The sequence below is a fragment of the Sinocyclocheilus rhinocerous genome, unplaced genomic scaffold (assembly GCF_001515625.1).
Source record: "Sinocyclocheilus rhinocerous isolate Xijiao unplaced genomic scaffold, SAMN03320098_v1.1 scaffold2145, whole genome shotgun sequence".
Taxonomy (NCBI): domain Eukaryota; kingdom Metazoa; phylum Chordata; class Actinopteri; order Cypriniformes; family Cyprinidae; genus Sinocyclocheilus; species Sinocyclocheilus rhinocerous.
Window position 1 is genome coordinate 458,979 of NW_015670983.1, and position 24,211 is coordinate 483,189.

A 24,211-nucleotide genomic window follows, 5' to 3' on the forward strand; every position below is an offset into this window, starting at 1 on the left:
TCCTGAGAAATGAGCTGTAAAAATATATTGAGATGGTTTTTGGTACTTATACCGCAAATATATATTCTTAAGGACATCAAAACCTCAAATAAAACTCCGGAAAGGTGTAAAATATGGGACCTTTAATTCGCTGGGGAATATTTGTAGCAATAGCCAAAAATACATTGTATGGGTCAAAATTATAGATTTTTCTTTTATGTCAAAAATCATTAGGATATTAAGTGAAGATCATGTTCCATGAAGATATTTTGTAAATCTCCTACCGTAAATATATCAAAACTTAATTTTTGATTAGTAATATGCATTGCTAAGAACTTCATTTGGACAACTTTAAAGATGATTTTCTCAATATTTAGATTTTTTTGCACCCTCAGATTCCAGATTTTCAAATAGTTGTATCTCAGCCAAATATTGTCCTATCCTAACAAATCATACATCAATGGAAAGCTTATTTATTCAGCTTTCAGATATATTGACACTTATGATCCAGGGTCACAAATATGTATTAAACCTACTTCTACATTTTCTTCTACTCTCTGTATGTGCTCTCAATGCATGTATTTAATTGTATTAATATATTTTATTTTGTGTATATAACAATTCATTGAAGTATGTGTGTATATATTAATTAATAGTAAGTGTGTTTCTGTGTGCAGACTGGCTCCGTCTGTCAGATCGGTCTACAGCGAGGTGTCGTCTGGGTGTGTGGCGCCGCCTGACAGCAGAGAGATGTACAACCCCTCCATGACCCCAGGAGCCTGTATGGACCCCTACATGCGGCCGCCACACGCCCCCCCGCCGCACGGCATGATGGGACACCGCGGGATGCCTCCGCCAGAGAGTGAGCGCTCTCAGACGCAGACGAGGAGTCTCACGTTAACCGAGCTGAGCGCCGGTGTGAGTGTGAAAGGCACTAACAGTGTTGATGTTGTTTTAGGTGTCAGTGGCGCCCCCTACTGTAACCAGAGCATGATGGCAACTCATCACAACCTCACTCATAACCAGCCGGGATCCGAACACATGGCATCAGGAGACGGTGAGACGACCTCACAATAAACCCTTCACCTGACCACTGCAACTTCAACATTCAGCATGACAACTTTATTTTTATTTTAACATTTGATTAATCTAATGTTAGTTTAGTATACAAATATACACTACCGGTCAAAAGTTTGGGATCAGAATGATTTTTAATGTTCTTTACAGGAGGTTCTTCGGCTCATCAAGGCTGCATTTATTTGATAAAAAATACAGGAAAAAATTTAAAATTGTGAAATATTATTATGATGTAAAATAACGTTTTTCTATTTTAATATACATTAAAATGTAATAACATTTTGCAAGATTACTGTTTTTTTCTGTATTTCTGATCAAATGAACGCAGCCTTGATGAGCAGAAGAGACTTCTTTAAAAACATTACAAGTCTTACTGATCCCAAACGTTTGACCGGTAGTGTATATATATATATATATATATAATATGCATATAAATGCAGATGTTAATTCATGTCCATTCATACTGCATGAACTCCCAAACAGTGATTCCCTGAGATTTTAAGTTAATATTTCTATAATTTAACAACACATTCACATTTGCATGGTTCTCTAATGAGGATTAATGGTCACATGACATGCAGGTAAACAAATACAATATTTAATCTTTATTAGTAAGCGTTTTATTTTGATTGTTTTGATTTTTAATTATTTTATTTTATTTGTTTTTTATTAACTTTTAATCAACTCCAGTTTGGTAAACCCTGCATTAACTAAAGTTAATTTATATATTTAAAAAAAAAAATTATTCTGGTTATTTATTTAAATTAATTAATTAATGATTAGCCTTTAATCAACTCTTAATCCTCAGTTCTGAAACCCTGCATTAACTAAAGTTAATTTATATATTTTAAAATATATATTCTGGTTGTTTTATTTTATTTATTTCTTTATTTAATTTTATTTCTTTATTTAAATTAATTAATGATTAGCCTTTAATCAACTCATAATCCCCATTTCTGAAACCCTGCATTAACTAAAGTTAATTTATCCAAATCGAAATGTTAAAAATGTCAGCGTTTAATTTTGATTGTTATTTTTATTATTATTAGTTTTAATTAATTATCAGCTTTTCACCAACACATGAACCCCAGTTTATGAAACCTTGCATTAACTGAGCTTAATTAATCCAAACTGAAATGTTAAAAATGTAAGTGTTTAATTTTGGTGGTTAATTATTTTAATTTAACATTTTTATAGTGTTTCATCAACTCAAACCCTTATCTAAATGTTTTATAAATATGTTTTATAAATATTCTATAGCTCATTTTTAGTCCATGTTAAATGGACATTAACTACATTGATTTAAAATGCGATACAAATTGCTCAGAGTTAGTTCATGCATGCTCACCTTACTCTAAAGTGGTTTAGAAACTGGATGCTGGATGTGATCTTCAGTGCCTTCATCTGGTCTCTCTGTCTGTGTCTGGCAGCGTCTTGTTTCTCGACGCCTCGCTCCATGCTGAAGCTGAGTAAGAAGCGTGCTCTGTCCATCTCGCCGCTGTCTGACGCCAGCGTGGACCTGCAGACGGTCATCCGCACCTCGCCCAACTCTCTGGTGGCGTTTGTGAACTCGCGCTGCGGGCAGAACGCTGCCAGCTCATACGGGCATCTGTCTGTGGGAGGCATGAGGTGAAGATCTGCCCTTCAGCCTGGATTCATGATTACATTAAGCCAAACAGACATCCAAAGCACCTTGATGTTCCTCACAAACGCGGCCGATTCTGATCCATTAAAGGGATAGTTCACCCAAAAATGAAAATGTGATGTTTATCTGTTTACCCCCAGGGCATCCAAGATGTAGGTGACTTTGTTTCTTCAGTAGAACACAAACGAAGATTTTTAACTCAAACCGTTGCGGTCTGTCAGTCATATAATGGAAGTGAATGGGAATCACGGCTTTGAGAGTCAAAAAAACATACACAAACAAGAGACATAGATATATATATACATAGAATCTCGCGGCCCATAGAAACAGTCACTAATGAGGCATCTACGTATATATACCTATGTCTACTATGCCAGAGCACGTACATGCATCACGCGCCGGATGTTGGACATTGCAGTGCATCAGAGGTAAAAAACGATATAAATACTGTTGGGTTGTTTCTGATTTCAGTCCGTCGTTGGGTTTTTCCAGCTCCATGAACTTCCCGTCCAGACCGCAGGGCATCATGTACGGCTCTCTGCTCTCTCATCCCGTCCCATCATGCCTCGGGCCGCCGCACAACCCCAGACTTCACGCTCCGCACAAACACACACACGTGAGTCTCGTCTCATCTCGCTCAGCACACAGTGTCACTGGATTTAACCTGTGCTCTCGTGTGATTGATATGTGACCCTGGACCACATAACCAGTCAAAAACCAAAAAAAATTGCTGTATGGTTTGTTAGGATAGGAGGACAATATTTGGCTGAGATACAACTATTTGAAAATCTGGAATCTGAGGGTGCAAAAAAATCTAAATATTGAGAAAATCATCTTTAACTACAAATATACCCCAGCGACTTAAGACTGCTTTTGTGCTGCAGGGACACATACACTATTAGTTTTTATTAATAGTTTGAATTCGCTGTTTTTATACTTTCAGTTTTTATTTTAATTTGTTACATTTTTAGTCTTTTGTTATGCACTGTTTAACTTTGGTTAGTTCAGTTTTAGTCTTTTTTTTATTGTATTTCCAGTTAGTAATTTTAGTGCTAATTGGTCATTTTGTTATGTGCTTTTGTCATTTTTAGTTTTTATTTATTTTATTTCTAGTTAGTAATTTTAGTGCTTCAACTTAAACTTAACAAAAATGTGTAACTTTATGTCATTTTTATTACTTTTTTTTAATATATATTAGTTAAAATGTAGTTTTACTTAGTAATTTTAGCGCTTAACAAACTAAATGAATATTTGTAATTTTATGTGGTTTTGCCAGTTTATTTATTTTTTATTTCAGTTTTAGTTAAATTTTATTGAGTTATTTAGCAGTTAGTAATTTTAGTGCTTAACTTAAACTAAATAGAAATTGGTCATTTTGTTATGTGCTTTTGCTTCTTTTATTTAATATTAATTAATATTACTATTTAGGTTTGATTTCTTTTATTTCAGTTTTAGTTCAATTTCTATCTTTTTTTTTTTCAGTTAGTAATTTTAGTGCTTCTTAATCTAAATGAAAATTAGAAATGAAGTAAGTTTTTCATCTACTATTTATTTTATTTGACAGAATGTATTACTAGTTTTAACAATAACGAGCCTGCGGTGTGTGTCTGCAGCTGAAGACAGAGCCTGTTCTGGGCAGCATTAACATCAAGAGCCTGGAGGAGCATTCGGAGGGAGACGTGGCGAGTCCATCCTCAACAGGAACACAGGTAAAGTTTGTCTAATGCATTACTAATGGATTCACATCCTCAGAATCTGGGTTTCAATGCTCATAATGCCGGAGTGGATCCAGGTTTGTGAGCTGCTGCGCTGTGTTCTGCAGGATCCTCTTCTGGGTTTACTGGAAGGCAGAGATGATCTTGATAAGGAGGAGAAACCTGAACCAGAGGCCATTTACGAGACTAACTGTCACTGGGAGAGCTGCAGCAAAGAGTTCGACACTCAGGAGCAGCTCGTGCATGTAAGAGATTCGTTTCAAAGAGTCAATAACTCACCTGCATGACATTTCAAACATGCAACAAGCTGTTATTTTGTTTCATTTAAGATCACAAAAGGAGAAATTTTGTCTTCATAAAAGGAATAGTTTCTAGTGACCGCGTCTTGCAAGCTCTAAAAAGAAAGAAACACACCATAACAGTAGTCCATATGACTTCTGTGCTACATGGCGAGTTTTCTGAAATTTAATATATTAAATTAATATATTAGATATTTGTTTTTGCATTAAGATTCAAAAATGGCACATTGCACCAAGCAGTTTTGTTATTGTAAAAAAAAAAAAAGGCTTCAGGAATTGAAATAATTAGATGAAAAACTTAAACTTACAAAACTTAAATGAATACGTTTAAGCTTAAGTACTAAAATTACTAAAACTGAAATAAATATAAAGTATATATATATATATATAAACTAATACAGAGATGACAAAAGCACATAATAAAATTACTAAAACGTAAACTAAAATTATATTGAAAACTGAAAATCTAAAAGTAAAAGCTAATGAACGCTCTTGAAAACCATGCAATATAAATGTTTCTGTTTGTGCATCTCAGTTTGAAGGCTGTAATAAAGCGTACTCACGTCTGGAGAACCTGAAGACTCATCTGCGCTCGCACACCGGCGAGAAACCGTATGTGTGTGAACACGAGGGCTGCAACAAGGCTTTCTCCAATGCATCAGACCGCGCAAAGCACCAGAACCGAACACACTCCAACGAGGTAAACTAAAATTAAACGAAATAAAATATGCATATATACATATATATATATATATTTCTTTTGCGATTTTGAAAACATTGCCATTTTATCTGCTGGTTATGTTGAATTTCACTTTTTTGTTTTTGATGTATTTGCAGGTTTGTACAATGTTTGACTAAAATGAATATGACATGACAAAACTTGCAGGATATTTTTGTCAGAAGAAACTATGAGTAAAAAAAGTTTAAAAAAATTAATACTGATTGCAATTTATTATTGCAATTAATTTATTTTAAAAAATGCATGTTATTTTGTGTCAAAGGACAAAAACTATGACTAAAACCCCCAAAAATGCACAAACACTGATTAAAATTTTTTATTGCATTAATTTATTATAAAATAAAATTGCTTATTTATTGTGAAATGTCAAAAACTGGCTGAAAAACACTGCAATTTATTATTGCATTAATTTATTACAAAAAATTGCAGGTTATTTTTTGTCAAAGGACAAAAACTATGACTAAAACTAAATTACAAACACTGATCGCAATTAATTATTGCATTGATTTATTATAAAATAAAACTGCTTATTGTTAAAGGACGAAATCTATGGCTAAAGCAAAAACTGTAGAAAAAATTATTGCAATTTATTATTGCACTAATTTATTATAAAAATTGTATTCTTTTGCTTTTTGTCTTTTATAATGTACTTATGGTTCAATACAACCTTTGAGGTTCATCTATAAATCTTTTAATTAGTTGCACTGCTTTATTTTTTTATTATTACTATTTTTTTTAAATATCTCTTTCTCCAATTTTATTTTTTTAATTTATTTAATTTATTGCTTTTCTTTTCGTATACATACAAATACAGAAAAAAATGTTTCTTCTAAACAGCATTTCTGTTTTATTTCAGTGTATAACACTTTTCATAATATACAGCAGCTAAACATGCCTCAATGCATTTAATGCAGTCTAACCTGACATTCTTTATTAAATTAATTCACCACATGACCTGAAAAAAGCAATAAGCCTGTAGTTAACAATGCATAAATTTAGCTTTGTTTCCAAACGTTTGGCTACAGCTGTAGATTACATGGCAACCACGCTCTCCTGTTTCTGGCCTTTAGAAACCGTACGTCTGTAAGATCCCCGGCTGCACGAAGCGCTACACCGACCCGAGCTCTCTGAGGAAGCACGTGAAGACGGTACACGGACCCGAGGCTCACATCACCAAAAAGCACCGCGGAGACACCGGACCACGTCCTCCAGGTCTGACCAATGCAGGACAGAGCTCTGAGCTTCTGATAGAAAAAGAGGAGAGAAGCAGAGAGGACTGCAAATTACTCGCTCCAGAAACCGCACTGGTAAGACAAGCTTCGCCCTCTTTTTCTCTTGACTAACCATTGTAACGCATAGCTGTGTGAATAGTAGGTCTGTAAAAAAAAAATTTGAATTTCGAATATTCGTCGAATTTAAAATAAAAATCCACATTCGAATGCAAAAACGTTGCATTTGAATTTTAGGTGTGCGAGAACATCAGTGCGGAGAAGATCTTGTTTACGTCAAAACTGAAACCAAGCCGTTCACACAGAACGCATATTTCGCACATTTTCTAGAGGGACATCTATCAACGTTGCACTCGCGTCTCGCACAAAAGAGCTTCATGTTTAGAAAGCCATGTAAAATCAATGCAAGCTTAACTTTGAAAACATAAAAACATATCTCGAGACTTTATGGCGGGGTGCACACACATACATGATGCTGTTTTGTTTATAGTTGTTTGAGCAACTTAATTAATTATAATTAGTTTATAAACATTATTTTAAACATTATGCACTTTGAATAAATGTGCATTAGTAATATTTTGCTCGATGCACCCTCTTGTGGCCTCAGGAGAGAAGCCAAAAGCTTTTCTTCACCCTAACTGAAATTATGCATTTATGAATAAATTCGAATTTTGATCATATTTAAGTACAAAATTCGAATAGAGTTTTCAGCCATTTTGACAGCCCTAGTGAATAGTAACTACAATATGTCTTGAATCATTTCTAGAAATCCCAGCCAAGTCCTGGCGGCCAGTCATCCTGTAGTAGCGAACGTTCTCCACTAGGGAGCGCCAACAATAACGACAGCGGAGTGGAGATGAACCTCAATGCGGCGGGGAGTCTGGAGGACCTGACCACACAAGAGGAGAGCGGGAACACCGGCGTGTCCGAGTCCGGCGGCTCGGGGGGGATGTGCATGTCTGTTCAGGCCTTGAAGAGGTTGGAGAACCTGAAGATCGACAAACTGAAGCAAATTCGCCGGCCAACACCACCTGGGCGGAGCGCAGGGAATAAACTGACGGCTCTCTCAGGTAAAAGACTAAGCAAGCCCTTGTTCTTTGCTTGCAATCACTGTCAATCTGATGAAAAGTTTTGTTGGCAAAGGGTATTTTGATTTCATCAACAATAACAAATATCAGATGAAAAATGTGCATTAAAGCGAATTAATGCTATGTGAGATAAATGCACAGCGTAAACGTTATTACAATCTGCAATGACACAATGATATAAATGGACAAGTGAATTTGAACATTTGTGACCCTGGACCACAAAACCAGTCATAAGGGTAAATTTTTTTAAATTGAGATTTATACATAATCTGAAAGCTGAATAAATAAGCTTTCCATTGATGTATGGTTTGTTCTGAAATCTGAGGGTGCAAAAAAATCTAAATATTGAGAAAATCACCTTTAAAGTTGTCCAAATGAAGTGCTCCAGGGTCACATTTGTGCTCGTCAGAATTTGTACAATTTTTTTTTTCGTCTACTAAAATTAGTCATTTTAGACAGGAAAACTGACTAACATCAGTAAATATGACATGATAAAATGTGCAGGATATTTTTGTCAAAAGACAAAAATGATGACTAAAATAATGATTTCGATTATTGAAATTCATTTATTAAAAAAATGCAGGTTGTTTGTACAAACACTGATTGCAAATTATTATAAAACAATTGCAGGTTAGTTTTGTCGGAAGACACAAACTGTCAAATTAACCTTGATTGAAATTATTGAAATTTAATATAAAGAAAAAGTTGTAGGTTGCTTTTGTTGTAAGACAAAAATGACTAAAAAACTACAAACACTGATTGCAATTAATTTTTGCATTTATTATAAAACATTTGCAGGTTATTTCTGTCAAAGGACAAAAACTGACTTGAACAGTAAACTGTAAAAATTAACACTGATCACAATTTATTGCAATTAATTTATTATAAAAATGCATGTTTTTGTTGTAAGACAAAAACTGTGGCTAAAACAAAATAACTGTACAAACACTGACAGCAAATTATTATAAAATAATTGCAGGTTAGTTTTGTCGGAAGACACAAACTGTCAAATTAACCTTGATTGAAATTATTGCCATTTATTATAAAGAAAAAGTTGTAGGTTGCTTTTGTTGTAAGACAAAAATGACTAAAAAACTACAAACACTGATTTTGCTAGGTCATCTGAACTGTGCTTTCAGATTAAGGTTAAATGTACATTTATTAATTAGGCATCGTATGCATTTAGGGTTCACACTTTACCTTTTATAGTAATCAATCCCATGATCTTAGGATTTCTAGCTTCATGCTTTTCCTGGAAATCTGCCATTGAATAATTCGCATGCTAACTCTGCTTCCTTCTCTGCTCCTTTCAGCAACAGGAGAGATGATGGGCATGTGTGCGCCTTCACCCTTGCTCTCTAACCGGCGTATAATGCAGCTTTCTACCCCGGATCTGGGTGGAGTTAGTGGAATGGGAATGCCCTGCCCACCGAACGACCGGCGGGGCAGCGGCACCAGCAGCCTCAGCTCTGCCTACACAGTGAGCCGCCGTTCGTCCATGGTCTCGCCCTACCTATCAAGCAGACGCTCAAGTGACGTGTCCCAAGTGGGTCATTGCCAGTCCGTGATCGGGGCCGATGTTCCCGGCGACCCGCTGTCTCCTCAGAACAGCCTGAGGGGCGGCTCATGCCAGATCTCTGGGGGATTGCCAGGTCTACCGAGTCTGACTCCTGCGCAGCAGTATAGTCTGAAGGCTAAATATGCAGCAGCAACAGGTGGTCCACCGCCCACCCCGCTACCCAACATGGAGCAACCTGGAAGATTCCTGAGGGAAAGCCATGGCCAACCTCTTCCTCCATTTCTGCAGCAAGGCGGCACAAGGAGGCACAGTGCTAATACCGAATACGGCACGGGAGTGATCTATCCGCATCAGGCACCTGGCAACAACACAAGGCGCGCCAGCGATCCAGTACGCTTGGGTGCTGACCCGCAGGGTTTACCCAAGGTGCAACGCTTTAATAGCTTGAGCAACGTGTCCCTTATGAGTCGCCGCAATGCACTGCAGCAGTGCGGGTCTGATGCCGCTCTCAGCAGGCACATGTACTCGCCTCGTCCACCGAGCATCACTGAAAATGTCATGATGGAAGCCATGGCCATGGATCCTCATGGGACCGCCGAAGGCAGAGAGCAGGGCAACATGATCCAGGGTGGAGACAGAGTCTACATGGGCTACCAGCATCTTCACCACCAACCTCACAATGCAAGTCAACTGTCTCCCGGACAAGAAGGTCTGAGCTGCATGGATCAAGTCTACCAGTCTCAAATGCAAGGTCCGTACCAGCGTGAGGAGATCTGTGCCACCGGGATGATGGGTCAGGGTGACATTGCGAACAGTCTTCTACAGCAAGCTGAGTACGGCATGAGCAACTGTCAGCTCAGCCCCTCTGGTCCACATTATCCCAGCCTTGCTGACGGATCAGGACCCTGGGGACAGACCAACCATCTCCACAGCCCTCAGACCAATACGCAGTACCAGGGTGTAGGCATGCAAGGACAGCACTACCCTCAACAGGGTGTATACGACCCTACATCTGACCCTGGCCATCAAAGAGTTACGGTAAAACCAGAGCAATTCCATTCATCCATGGGAGGATCAAGTTCCTGCCAGAACACCAAACCTCTACACCAGCATCGGCATAATGCGAATATGCAGGCGTATCCACCGCAGTCGCAAGGCCGGGGCCTCATGAGCAGATCCTCCAATGTGAATTGTGACTTCCTTCATGGACAGATGGGAACACAAGCCAGTCTTCCGCAGCAGAGCCAGGCGGGATCGTTCCCAAGCGGCGGAGGGATAAATCTTGCACTGCCGGAGAGCCGCAGGTCACAGACACCAATGCATCAGATGAAGGAAATGATGGTGAGGAACTATGTGCAGTCCCAGCAAGCTCTCCTGTGGGAACAGCAGCAGGAGCAAAGGGTAGTCGATGGTCTCTCTGGGAAGCCCGATGGCATGGACATGGGAGGACAAACGGCGACGATGCAGCACAGCCCACAGCATCAACAAGCTAACCAGAACCTTTATCCTGGTAACTCTTTCCAAGGCTACCCGAATCAGAACTTGATGAGCCCACCGCAAAATAGAGTTCCCGGTTCCATCAAGGAGCATACAATTGGGATGCAGGGATCCTGCTACGGGCCGGACATGGTGCCACGACCACCTCAGGGACGAAAGCCTCTGAGTCGCCAGAACAGCCTATCCCAGCAGGCAGGTGGAGCTTACCTGGGCAGCCCGACTCACCTGAGCCCGGTCCACTCCACCGCCAGTCCCAGAAAGGCTGTGCGGCTCCCGCCAGTTCAGCAGCAGCAGCATTCAGAAAACTTCACCAATAGCAACAACCCCATGTACTACTCAGGCCAGATACATATGCACCACGACATAGAGAAGACTCAGGATGGACCATGCCTGGCCCAGCAGCACCTGACAGGGATAGACCCTAATACCAAGCCCACGTCGATGGCCTACTCGGACCCTGCACCCATGTCCAATGCCTTAGAAAACCTGGACTTGGAGAACGCTCAGATTGACTTTGCTTCCATCATTGATGACCCAGAACCTTCATCTTACAGTCCAATAAACCCACCGTTGGGTCACCACCAGTGCTCCTCTCAGACCTCCTCCCGTCTCACCACACCCCAAACCTCCATCACCCTTCCAAGTGGCCTCTCTAATATGGCAATTGGGGACATGAGCTCAATGTTGACATCCCTTGCTGGGGAGAACAAGTATTTGAACACATTGTCTTAAAGTGTTTATACATATAATTGGGCCAAATTGAGCATGTAGACTCTATTGCCCTTTCGACACTAGAGGTTCCTCTGGACGTCCCTTTTATTGCTCATACGCCAGGTACTAATGGTTCTGCTGATGTCCCACATTTTGCATAATAGTTTTGTAATTGTGTAAAATATGTTGCTAAACATTACCACAGAGGCCTAATGACTATTACTGAAGGGGCATTCCAGTCACTACTGTGAGACTGTTTACGATGGAAATCTTTGTTTAAAATGTAAATATGAGCTTTGGACTGTAAATGGTGGCAAGATAGTATAAAGAAAATCTACTTTTTGATACATATACAGACTTGGACTGGCACAAAGGCCACATGAGCTCTACATAAGAAGACTGAAATACTAAGTGAGCGAATGTGTAAAGGAAGAAGCTGGTTGGCACATTCTCTAGAAGTACTGGTAAAGACAGGACTCAAGTGCCTTTGACCATTGTGGCCTCTTTGATTCCTCACAGGTACGACATGTTGGAGAAAACTAGTCAGACATGGACACTCTGACAGATGGATAAACTCAGTATGAAGCCCAAAGTATACTTCAGTTCACGAACACTTGGTGTATGAGTACAGCCAAATGCATAGCTCTTCAAAGTATACTCCACTTAATAGTGCACAAAAACACAGGCGGCCGGCACATGCGCACTAGAAAGTTTCATCTTTGTCGATGTCTGCGCTATTCCGCTACAGAAGTTATGAGCAATAAAAAAAGAAGTCTTTGTACTCTTTTAAACTAGCAGGCATCTATTCTTGTTGCGCCTCCAGTAGATTGCCGTTCCATCTCGTTTCTTTTTCTACCGTGAAACAACCAATGTCGCCACCTTGTGGACCAACTAATTAGTGCAAAGAAGCTGTTTGCACAAGCTGAGGGTAAAGAGTACATGCATATACATTGGGCTTAAGAGAAAGAGTGCTCTCAGTAAAACGCATCGCTAACTGTCATAATGGCAAATTACATAACAGTATTTTGAAGCCTTGTCAATTATCTCTAGGTCTAGACAGGAGCCTTTGAGTCATTATATTCATTCAAAGTTTTAGTGTTTGTTTTCTGATTATTTGACTAGTCTGCTTTCAGACAGATACGTTAAAGGGTAACGGCACTGAGTGTTTTTTTGTATGGTTTCTTTTAGTCTACGCTGCGCTACATAACCCAAGCTAGCATGCATATGCATTGCACTGACAACAGCACTGAGCTGAGGAGAAGTGATGAATTTTATTAAAGGCTCCATATAGTATGAAAGGTACATACAGTGCAGGTATTTTATTTTTTTGGTTTTAAGTCCTCTGTTATTTCAACACTTTGTCTACATTGTGCCGAACTCATTTTATCATTTAAGTGTTATCAAGGGCTGCGGTTCGAATGCAACCCTTTAAAAATCCCAGTGTTTCCACTTTCTGTGGCATACCAAAGACAACCGGCACTGAGACGAGTCCACACTTGATATTTGCTAGACACAACGTCATGTGCTTCCATATTGCTGTGATAAAGAATGTTACGATGTTCTTTTTATAATTTCCTCTTTTTTTTTTTTAAGAAAAAAAAAACATTTTGTGGTTTTTGCATTTCTGTGTGTTTTTATATCTGTCACAGTTCACTCAAACCTTTTTGCTGGCAAAAGTTCATAAAGTAGTAACAGATTTATGATATTAGCATTTATCCTCATCTATTTACAAGGAAAGTAAGTGATATTTTTGCGTACCGTTTTCTAAATTTTTGTACAAAGGTACTATATTATACCAGTTTATAAATAAACAGAGCCTGTGATGGAAGAAAATTATGTGTTGTATTATGTTTCTTTGTGCATATCCATGTTACGGAGTTACTATTATAGCTTTGTTAATATTTTGAATTAGTTTTTACTTTTTATATTACCTGTTTTTATTTTTATTTTAGTTAGTTTTATTAATTTTGTTGCTGTTATTTAAAATTGAAAATCATTAAACAAAAATAAATGATGTTTATTTTGTGATGCATATAAATTCTGAAACTCCAATCAATGCAAACCCTTTCTGCCACATGCACTCAATTCTCATTGACCAAATGCATAGGAAACATACTAGTCGTTCTATAACTAACATCTGCAGAACGTAGCATTCAGTTGATTTCTAAAGAGAGAGTGCAGAAGTTTAACAGCACTCTGAACTACAGCCTGACTTAAGCCACAATCTACTGAGCTGAGGTTGCTGATACAAATGGAAATGGCAAAATAAGCGCTGAGGTTTTCACATGCAAAGAAGTGAAACCAGCATAATGACTTTTCTTTTCTTGGTTCGCCATTCAAGTCGAGGTTTTTTTATTCTCTTTGTCACAAAGGTTGGCATATAATTAACTCCTGTTTAATATGCTGTTAAGGAAGACTCCTCCCTTTGCTCCCACTCTGGACCCCTGCCAAACTCGTGCTCACCCTTGGAAACCCCACAGGACACCCCACCCTAGGGCGAGGGACGGAGGTGTTCGGGACCATTTGGCGCGCAGATTCTTGCACTTACTGGCTGTTTTAGACTCATTGCACACAGCAAACTGCACTCGTTGTCTGCACCTAAAAAGACAACGGTACCTCGTTTATAATGTTCATGTAAAAACACTTTCTTGCTATCATCTGCAGGGGCAGAGGTGAAGTGGTGAATGAGGCTTTTCTTTGTGTCCACCTTTACTCCTCTCATCCAAGATCCACAGCAGGGTGTAGGTTTATGACCCATTCCATCTCCTTTCCTCTCATGGACAAAAGGACTGTGACCTCTCATCCCTTCTCCTTTTCTTTGGCTTTCTCCACCTGAAACCCTCTATTTTATGCCCCTGAAAAGACAAATGTCCATTAGAAACAACAAACACAAGCTTAGCATTTTGCCTTTTAAATGCACAGGATTCAACCTCTCATCCCTTCTTTGCTTTCTCCACCTGAAACCTTCTATTTTATGTCCCTAAAAAGACAAATGCTTTGCATTTTGCCTTTAAAATGCACAGGATTGACTACTAAAAACTACCATGGTTCATACTTTGTTAGTACCTTGGAGTACTATGTAAATACCATTGTAATCATTCTGTTCCTCGATGGAAATTAAAGTACTATAGTAGCCTATTACCTTCTGATAACATTACTGTACTGTGGTAACAATGCAGTATTTTTATAAGGTTGTATAGCCTACACAAACATTTGGCAGACTAACTGTAAAACAACAAACACAGCTTAGCATTTTGCTAAATGCCTTTAAAATGCACAGAATTCGCTATTAAAAAAGTAACATGCTAATACATTGTGTAGCCGTATACACTGTAAAAAACGGTAGCTAATCATTCTGTTTCTCAATGGAAATACAAATACTTTTGATTAAATCACTGTAATGTGGTACCAACAGTATTTTTGTTCGATTGTACACACGACACATTAAAATAACTGCAAAAACCGGGTATAAAAGAAAGTAGCCTACAAGTCTTAGCATAATTTACGACGTTTATGCTAAGCAAAATATCCAAGTAAACTATACAAACCATTTTTCTTTGAAATCTCGGTCATCCTCTGGTAATATTTAGTGTTGTGGGTTTTCTTGTAATGTCTGTAAGATATAAATATATATATTTTCCAGACAAAAAGGAGAAATCCGCCCGCTGTTGTAAAAACAACAATTAAGATAAAGTTACTTTCCCCTCAGAATCCGTTGCCGCGCTTTTTTTTTCTGGCGCGAGACAAGACATAATCAAGACAACATGAATATAATCGACATTAATATTAATAATAATAATAATTAACAAGAGGAAGATTGCCATTCAATACAAAGCAGAATTACTTAAGCATTAACATAATTTAAAGGGGAAAATGTAATTTATTTGGGAGCGCTTAGGGATCAAGGTCCACCCTACCTCGCGCGCCTCGGGAAGCGTTCAGGTGGGGGTTGGTGCGCGTGAATGCCAAGGTAGGGGTCCTGGAACGGTGTGTTTGAGTTTTTCTCATGTTTTTCTTTTTCAGTTGCTAAACAGATTACCGTTCAATTACTCGCACAACAGAGGTGACAATACAATACTTCCTACAGCGATCAACAGGAGAAGGGGCTGATGGGGGGGCGGGAACAGGTGCGATTCGCTCACAATAAAACGCGTATACCTGCGCATTAAAAGACCGTTTGCAACTTTAAGCGCTAAAATGAAGGAAATATTCGAAAAGTGGAAAATAACGTGCCTCACTGGTGTTTATCGGTTAAGTGTAGGGAGGGCTTTAACTGTCCAAAGCGGCATGCATTTAATAATTTTAATAACAATTATAATTTACACATTTAATGCGTTATTATTGCATAATGTTTTATAATGTACTACAATAGTGAGGTGCAGATATCTGGCACTATTTGCACCAAGTAACAGCATCTAACTACTATTATTGCAAAGAAAATACTACTATTTTTACATAGTGTAGGACTAAATAGAATCCATTGCTATTTGCACTTATAGTGTAAATAGCATCTATCAATATTTGCACTTAGTGCAAATAGCCGCTGCCTTTTTTTAATGGTAAATATTCGCTTACGTTTACATTATATATATAGCGATCACAAATTTTAACTTTCAGCATTTTTGCAAACTTAAAATTTGAGTAGCTATTAACGTCTGACGCTTCTTAGATACAAAAACAAGCATTAAACTGCATGCATATATAATTTGATCACATTTTTCGCATGCACACTAGAGTAGATAAATCCTATTATGAACGCATAGCCTACCTATAATATGGCAAGTAGCCTAAGCATAGGCAACATTGGCTATATAAGCTACATTATAGGCTACGTAACGTAACGTGTTTATGACCCCAAAAAATAGAAATGAGAATATTTTTTTTCTTTAATAAAAATGTAACGCAAATTCTCCTTTCTTAGACTGACACACCAGACCTGCCTCCGATGACATCACCAGAGCCGCTGCTGAACGCGACGCGGGGTTGAGCGACGCTGCAGTCACGCGCTGTAGGGCGCGAGCGATGCGGAGCGACGCTTCAGTCATTCACCCGCACGATCCGTCCGCGCGCTCACCGGGCAACCACGGCCAAGGCATGGCAGAGAGGAGCCGAGGAAAGCGGAGGAAACAGGCGAACCCGCGGAGAAACCAAGGTTAGTGGCGAACCGAGCAGCTGCCTTGAGAAGTTTCTAAAAGTTGCCCGGGTTTATTTCAGCGCTCATTCATTCCTCTAGAAAAACTGGATTAGCGCGACGTTTACAACCGTAGCTGGACAGCAGCACTTCCTAAACTATTAAACAGGCCTATCCCATGCTTATCCGGCACTTGCATTACTTTAATACATTCGTGCATTGACTGACTGTCAGCTTTAAAGTTTGCAGAACTTGCGGTCCGCTTTGCATCATTTCTGCAGTCCTCAGCATCACATTTTCATTGAGTTTTACAACATTCAGCTGCACTGCATTTGTTGTACATTCCTCACATCCTCGTGACTTATTACTGATGAACAGAAAATTGTTTCGATTCGCATTTGTCAATTAAATAAATAAAAAAATCGTTTAATTAAGAAGAACAGTGATTTCGTTTTACTTTAATATTATAGATTAAGCTTTCTTTAAAATGATTGTTCGTATAATTGTTGCTAACTTGATTATTATAATAAATGCAATTATATAATTATCACAAATCAAAACTACTATGGTACTTATTCTGAAATTGTTGTAAAGTGTAGTGCAATCAATAATTAAAATGCTTATTTAAATTAAATTTATATTTAACTTTATATACTTTATAATTTGAAATTGCAAATCAGAAAGCCTGCAGCCCGTCGATTATGAGATTTCTCAGTAAATAAGACTAAATGAACTCATTGGTTTTCTTGAAGAAAAGTCGCTGTTTGGGCCTACAAGAGTTACATCTCAAGCTCTGAACATCTTCACATGGTCTCGGATATTCACTTGCAGGTTTTATATGTATATCCCACAAACTTCACACTCAACAAACGAATTAGTTTCACATTTCACATTTGTTTCTAGATTGTGTGTTGATACCCATGAACGCAAGACAAGCTCAAAGCCGAGACAATCGTTCCCGGCGCTTATTGCATGTTCCAGAGATCCGATACGTTAGTGGTTTAGAAGAAGTGTGAAAGTGCTTTGCTGGACCATCTGAGTGATTGTGTTTCTTAACAGCTGTATAGCGTTATACATGACTGAAGGCGTTTTGTTTGACATGCATGCAGGACGGTGTGTGTGTGTGTGTGTGTGTGTGTGTGTGTGTGTTTAGACAGCTTCCTCATTTGGATTTGGCATAAGTGTCATTTTTGTCGACCTCGCACCCATGTGTGATGGCCAGAGCTAACGGGCAGAAGCCCACTGTGTCACCTCACACACAAACTCATATATAGGAGCTGTGAGTCGTGACCCTACCAATTATAAACTTGCTTCCCTAATTCCTCTATTAGCCACTGGTGCACGAAAGTAACATGAAAAAGGACGGTTTTGAGTTGCCAGCTGCCTTGTTTTGTTCCACTAGTGGTCAGTTTACAAGACGAATAGTGTAAATAAGTCATTTAAATATACATATCAAAAAGTCCATCTTTTCTCTGCTGCAGCATCACTTTTCTTCACGTTTGAGTCTTAATGTGTTTGAATCCGCTGGCTTTTAATGGATGCACGAAGTCAGCGACTGGTTGTATAAAATGCTTACACTTTAAAAAAAAAAAAAAACATTTTTATGGCATCGATGGTTCCATGGAACTTTTCCATTGTACAAAAGTTTCTTTATCAAGGAAAACGGTTCTTTAGATTATTAAAATGTTTTTTACACTAAGAAAAACAGAGGTTTGTTTAAAGCTATGGCTTTGCTGCAGAAAGCTTCTTTTGAAACCTTTATCGACTAGTCTTACAAGTAGCCTAAGTCATCTTAACAGCTGTATAGCGTTATACATTACTGAAGGCGTTTTGTTTGACATGCATGCAGGACGGTGTGTGTGTGTGTGTGTGTGTGTGTGGTTAGACAGCTTCCTCATTTGGATTTGGCATAAGTGTCATTTTTGTCGACCTTGCACCCATGTGTGATGGCCAGAGCTAACGGGCAGAAGCCCACTGTGTCACCTCACACACAAACTCATATATAGGAGCTGTGAGTCGTGACCCTACCAATTATAAACTTGCTTCCCTAATTCCTCTATTAGCCACTGGTGCACGAAAGTAACATGAAAAAGGACGGTTTTGAGTTGCCAGCTGCCTTGTTTTGTTCCACTAGTGGTCAGTTTACAAGACGAATAGTGTAAATAAGTCATTTAAATATACATATCAAAAAGTCCATCTTTTCTCTGCTGCAGCATCACTTTTCTTCACGTTTGAGTCTTAATGTGTTTGAATCCGCTGGCTTTTAATGGATGCACGAAGTCAGCGACTGGTTGTATAAAATGCTTACACTTTAAAAAAAAAAAAAAAACATTTTTATGGCATCGATGGTTCCATGGAACTTTTCCATTGTACAAAAGTTTTTTTATCAAGGAAAACGGTTCTTTAGATTATTAAAATGTTTTTTACACTAAGAAAAACAGAGGTTTGTTTAAAGCTATGGCTTTGCTGCAGAAAGCTTCTTTTGAAACCTTTATCGACTAGTCTTACAAGTAGCCTAAAGTCATCAAATTTTCTTATAAGACTGGACATTTGAAGTCACTTACATAAAAAATGGTCTGATTTGAATCTGAAAAGATTGATTAACCTTTCAGTAAGTGCTAGTTGGTCAGACTAGTTCTTAAGATGCAGACTAGTTTCCTTAAGTTCAAGAGCCGCAGGTTTAGAGAATCACATTAACTATTAACATCATCCACTAACTAATAGGGTTGCAAAAAGGTGGAAAATTTCCAGTAAATTTCGGAAACATTCCAGAAATTTTGGAAACTTTCCAGGATATTAAAATGTTTTTTACACTAAGAAAAACAGAGGTTTGTTTAAAGCTATGGCTTTGCTGCAGAAAGCTTCTTTTGAAACCTTTATCGACTAGTCTTACAAGTAGCCTAAGTCATCAAATTTTCTTATAAGACTGGACATTTGAAGTCACTTACATAAAAAATGGTCTGATTTGAATCTGAAAAGATTGATTAACCTTTCAGTAAGTGCTAGTTGGTCAGACTAGTTCTTAAGATGCAGACTAGTTTCCTTAAGTTCAAGAGCCGCAGGTTTAGAGAATCACATTAACTATTAACATCATCCACTAACTAATAGGGTTGCAAAAAGGTGGAAAATTTCCAGTAAATTTCGGAAACATTCCAGAAATTTTGGAAACTTTCCAGGATTTTTTTTTTGGGGGAATAATCCAGGGATTTTTTGGAAAGTTTCCGGAAATTTACCAGAAATTTTCCACCCCTTTGCAACCCTACTAACTAACCACAAACACAATACGGACTGTTTTCATCTTCAACATGGCATCTGTTGATTTAGCAGTTCAAATGTCTTTTTTGTCAAATGTTTCATTTGTAAGGTAAGGTGTGTTTGTGCATCAGTCTTTTCAATAAATGACACTTGCTTTAAAATCAAATATCTAATGCAATGACAGCCACACACTGGAAGTGTGACGTAAGCATCCATAGAGGTTTTGGGGTCCCTATAGAATGACACAATGTTGCACTGTCAAAAAATGTTGGAAAACACTGAGTGATGACATGCAAAATGTTGTAGATAACGCAGCCTTACATTATGTCTTCCTCTCTGTTCTTTAACAAAAATGTGTGCGTGTGTGTGTGTGTGTGTGTGCATATGCAGAACAGATGAGATTGTGATGAGAGAAAACACAATCGCAACAAACACAGAGAGATTTCTCTGGAACGTGGCGCGTTCATTGCTTGTTTCATGGCTCAACAGCATGTTTCTCAACTATTAAGTGTGTGTGTGTGTGTTTTGTATAATGTGGCAGATAGTGGACAGTGGCATAGTCCAGATAACAGGGAATGTTCTCAGAACTATGGCCATCATAAATCTCAAAGTTATGAAGAAATGTTCTTGAAGTAACATCAATAGAACGTTTGTTCAAATGATCTGCTTTTTAGTTATGTTCTCAAAGCATTAGCACAAAAACGTCATTTATACATCGTTTTTCTGAAACGTTTTAGGTGGACATTCACCTAACATTTTTCAAATGTTACTATTTGTTTCGGAATGTTCGAAAGTAACGTTCAAAAGTAACATTCTCATAATGTTTGTAAAATGATACAATGGAATGTTCCCTTAACATTCGCATGATCGATAAAAAAAGTTTTTAAAACATTTAAAAAAGGTTTTTAAAACGTTAGCGAAACGTTCTTAGAACATATGTTTGGTAGCTGGGCGACTGCATGCGTCCGAAAACATGAAGCGAAACATTTTCCCTCTTTTGTTTTGTCACTCAAGTCCGAGCGCTTTCATCTGACCAGCTACAGAAAACGCTTTGCAAAATGAGCATGAGATCCGCAGATGTTGTTCAGTCTGACAACATCATCCTCAGTAGCGAGAGGAATGTCTTCTCTACGGAGGAATACGGATATAGTGACGTGCTGCGTTATAAAACCCGCCGGTTCCAGGGTGGCGGCCGCATCACTCTCGTTTGTCACAACTCCAGCCAAGTTTGTGATTGGATGATATCAGATTTCAGAGTAAAGACATCTTAATGCATCCGTCATCCGATCTGAAACGTCACATCTTTGTTATCAGCGATTACGGATGGTCTTTGACCTTCGGTTTTGACGTAGTGCTGCAGTTACAGCTCATTTCCTTGCCTATTGTCTCTCTGCGTGTTTTCTCTCTCTCTCTCGAATTGCCTCTTTTGTGTTTTCTTTTTTCAAGTGCCAGTTTATTTAAACTCTTTTCCCTTTTTCTTCATTCGCCTTCATTGATTTTCAAACCCCAGCCTTTGTAGGCAGCTGGGGTCCAGCTGTGTGTCTGCGCGAGAAAACGGCAGACAGAGAGAGAGAGACTAAGAAAAAGTCGCTTGTCATTTTGGACAACAGAAGAGAACTGGGCAAGAAATCAGAGAGATCTGAGCGGAGCGAGAGCGAGACAGCGAGGAGTCCAGGCTCCATGGTTTATTAGTGGCACTCCCCAAACGAGAGAGCTGAGGCGTCAGACGCAGCAAGAAAGAGAACGAGGAGAAATAAAAGAAAGGGCCAGAGATTGGGACAGTTAAAGTGGCTCAGAAGATGTGTGTGTTCCATCGCTGACTAAATGAATTAGGACGAAATTATAACGCTGTATAACTGTATATGTCACAATATAGTTATTTCTGCTAGAAAAATGTTATTAAAAATGCCATCTATTAGTAGTGACTGAGACAATAAAAGATGTGCAAGATAGTTGACAAAATAAATTAGGACCGAAAGTCATTTTAACACTGTATTAATGTATGCATCACAATATAGTTATTTCTGCTAAAATGTTTTTAAAAATGTGTTCTATTTTAAACTTTTAGAGATTGGAACGGTAAAAGTGGCTCAGAAGATATGCTTTTTCAGTTGTGAGATTGCTGACTAAATATATATGATTTGAATGCTGTGTAACTGTATATATCAGGATCTAGTTATTTCTGCTGGAAATTGTATTAAAAAATGAAATCTGTTTTAAACTTTTAGAGGTTGAGACGATAAAAGTGTCTCAGAAGATGTGTGAGATAGTTGACAAAATTAATTAGGATCAAAACATAAGTCATTTTAATGCTGTATATCACAATATAGTTATTTCTGCTGGAAATTTTATTTAAAAATGCATTGCATTTTAAACGTTTAGAGACTGAGACAGTAAAAGTGTCTCAGGAGATGTGTGTTTCAGTGCCAGATTGCTGACTAAATTAATTAAGACCAAAATATAAGTCATTTTAATGCTGTATAACTGTATTTATCACAATATAGTTATTTCTGCTGAAAATGTGATTACATTATGCATTTAGTAGATGCTTTTTTACAAAGCAAAACATAAGCAATTTATCAAAAATCCAACAATACTATAAAAAACAATAATATAAAAAAATGCATTCTGTTTTAAACTTATGGTTTGTATGGTATATAAAAATGGATGTGCAATTAAAGAGAAAATCATCTCATTGTATTATGTTATTTGGAAGCAAAACATTTATATAATTTTTGCATTATAGTAAAATCTCGACTGGTGTATACCGTCTAACAGGGAACGTTCTGGCAAGGTTCTCTCGAGGTTATGAACACTAAAGTTCTAGTAATTTTAATAGAACATTCGTTCAGAGTTATCTGGTCTTTAATAATAATAACATTAGCACAAAACATTATTTATACCTTGTTCATTAAACTTTTTTTCTAATCTTTTAGCTGGACGTTTGTCTAACATTTTTTAAATGTTACTTCTTGTTTCAGAACTTTTAGGCAACATTCAAAAGTAACACTCCCATGATGTTTGCAAAATGATACAATTTTTAGAACATTTAAAAAAAAACTGTAATTTTTGAATGTTCCGAAAACATTCATAAGTAGCGTTTTTTATAACTTAATGGGTTCTTAGAACATATTTTCATTAGCTGGGTATCCTCATCAGCTCTGGTCTTAATTAAAGCAGGAAAAGCTGAAATTCTCAGCACAGTTCTCATACATGTGAAACACGATCATGTAAATGTCTCTCGTACATGATAAGCGTGTAAGCGTGTGCGTGAGAGGCTGCGGTTACCCTGCGTTTCCTCGGGTCATGTCTGTGTGTGGCCGCTGCTGTGACTCAGATGCTCAGCTTCGGTCACAATTAGTCCAGTGTCTTATAAAAAACAGACACACATAAAATGTCCTGCAGCATTAAATTGCTTTGGCATTTGCATTTGGGAGTTTTGAAGCAGAAAAATCACACATTTCACACACAAGACCTCAGATGGAGAGCAAACGGAGACTGTATTTCTTTCTATTTGTATTTCTCTTGATGAGTTTTAGGAGAAGCATTTGAAATCCTGAGCTTTAAAAGAGCAACATCTGAGCCATAACGCTTTCCCTGTGGGTTTGTGTTTGAAGTTAGATGACGTTTTGTGAAGTAAACAGGTGACGTGTGCCATGCTTTAACACAGGATGAATACTCACCCAACTGATGCATTTGCAGTGTTGATGCTGTTGTTTGCTTGTCAGAATAGGGATAAACACACACCTATGCAGCATTGGCCACTTTAAACATTCACACACACACACACACACCCCTAGAGAGTTTTGTTTGTGTGCAATGTGTCGTGATGGACTGATGGGGCTGTAAACAGTGTATCTTTGCTGAGTGAAGTCTGTTTGGCTGTTTGCGTCTTGTGGTAGCAGACTGCCATGCTCAATTTACACACACACACACACACACACACACACACACACACACACAGGTCGTACGTAATGGAATAGCTCATCCTAACTAGAAGTTTTCTTTTGGTTTTGTCCTGGATTGACTTGTTCTTATAGTCATGTGGTCGTATTGTAAAACATACCATGAGTAAAACATATTATACTCCAGTCGTTCCCTTCAGTTCGTGAAATCAATACTTTCAACTCTCCTAACTGATGTTTCTGTGAACGATTCATCTGTGAATGTGCAGCATTTTGTCTTCATCATTTTTTAGACGTGACTTTCAGCCACATCCCGGGCAGTACTTATTTAATTAAAGGAAGGAAATTTAATAGGCCATCATGCTGTGCTCGTCACTGAGTGTGAAAGCAGCAACGTGATCATAGGGCTTATGCGCAACATA

The 24,211-nt window shown here is 38.2% G+C and overlaps 2 protein-coding genes across 2 annotated transcripts in view; both read left to right on the forward strand.

Moving 5' to 3' along the window:
* The window catches only part of gli1 (GLI family zinc finger 1), a 14,279-nt gene extending 1,198 nt beyond the window's left edge, over nucleotides 1-13,081 (forward strand). The window contains exons 2-11 of the mRNA XM_016546588.1: nucleotides 657-841; nucleotides 938-1,036; nucleotides 2,487-2,685; nucleotides 3,173-3,317; nucleotides 4,315-4,410; nucleotides 4,524-4,661; nucleotides 5,251-5,415; nucleotides 6,525-6,761; nucleotides 7,450-7,753; nucleotides 9,085-13,081. Of these exons, the coding sequence (XP_016402074.1) occupies nucleotides 657-841; nucleotides 938-1,036; nucleotides 2,487-2,685; nucleotides 3,173-3,317; nucleotides 4,315-4,410; nucleotides 4,524-4,661; nucleotides 5,251-5,415; nucleotides 6,525-6,761; nucleotides 7,450-7,753; nucleotides 9,085-11,519 (4,003 nt within the window). The 3' untranslated portion in view covers nucleotides 11,520-13,081. The remainder of the gene's footprint in view (nucleotides 1-656; nucleotides 842-937; nucleotides 1,037-2,486; nucleotides 2,686-3,172; nucleotides 3,318-4,314; nucleotides 4,411-4,523; nucleotides 4,662-5,250; nucleotides 5,416-6,524; nucleotides 6,762-7,449; nucleotides 7,754-9,084) is intronic.
* A 3,439-nt stretch (nucleotides 13,082-16,520) lies between these two features.
* Nucleotides 16,521-24,211, forward strand: part of LOC107734595 (zinc finger E-box-binding homeobox 1) — a 38,987-nt gene continuing 31,296 nt past the window's right edge. Inside the window, exon 1 of the mRNA XM_016546589.1 lies at nucleotides 16,521-16,650. Coding sequence (XP_016402075.1) covers nucleotides 16,521-16,650 — 130 coding nt within the window. The remainder of the gene's footprint in view (nucleotides 16,651-24,211) is intronic.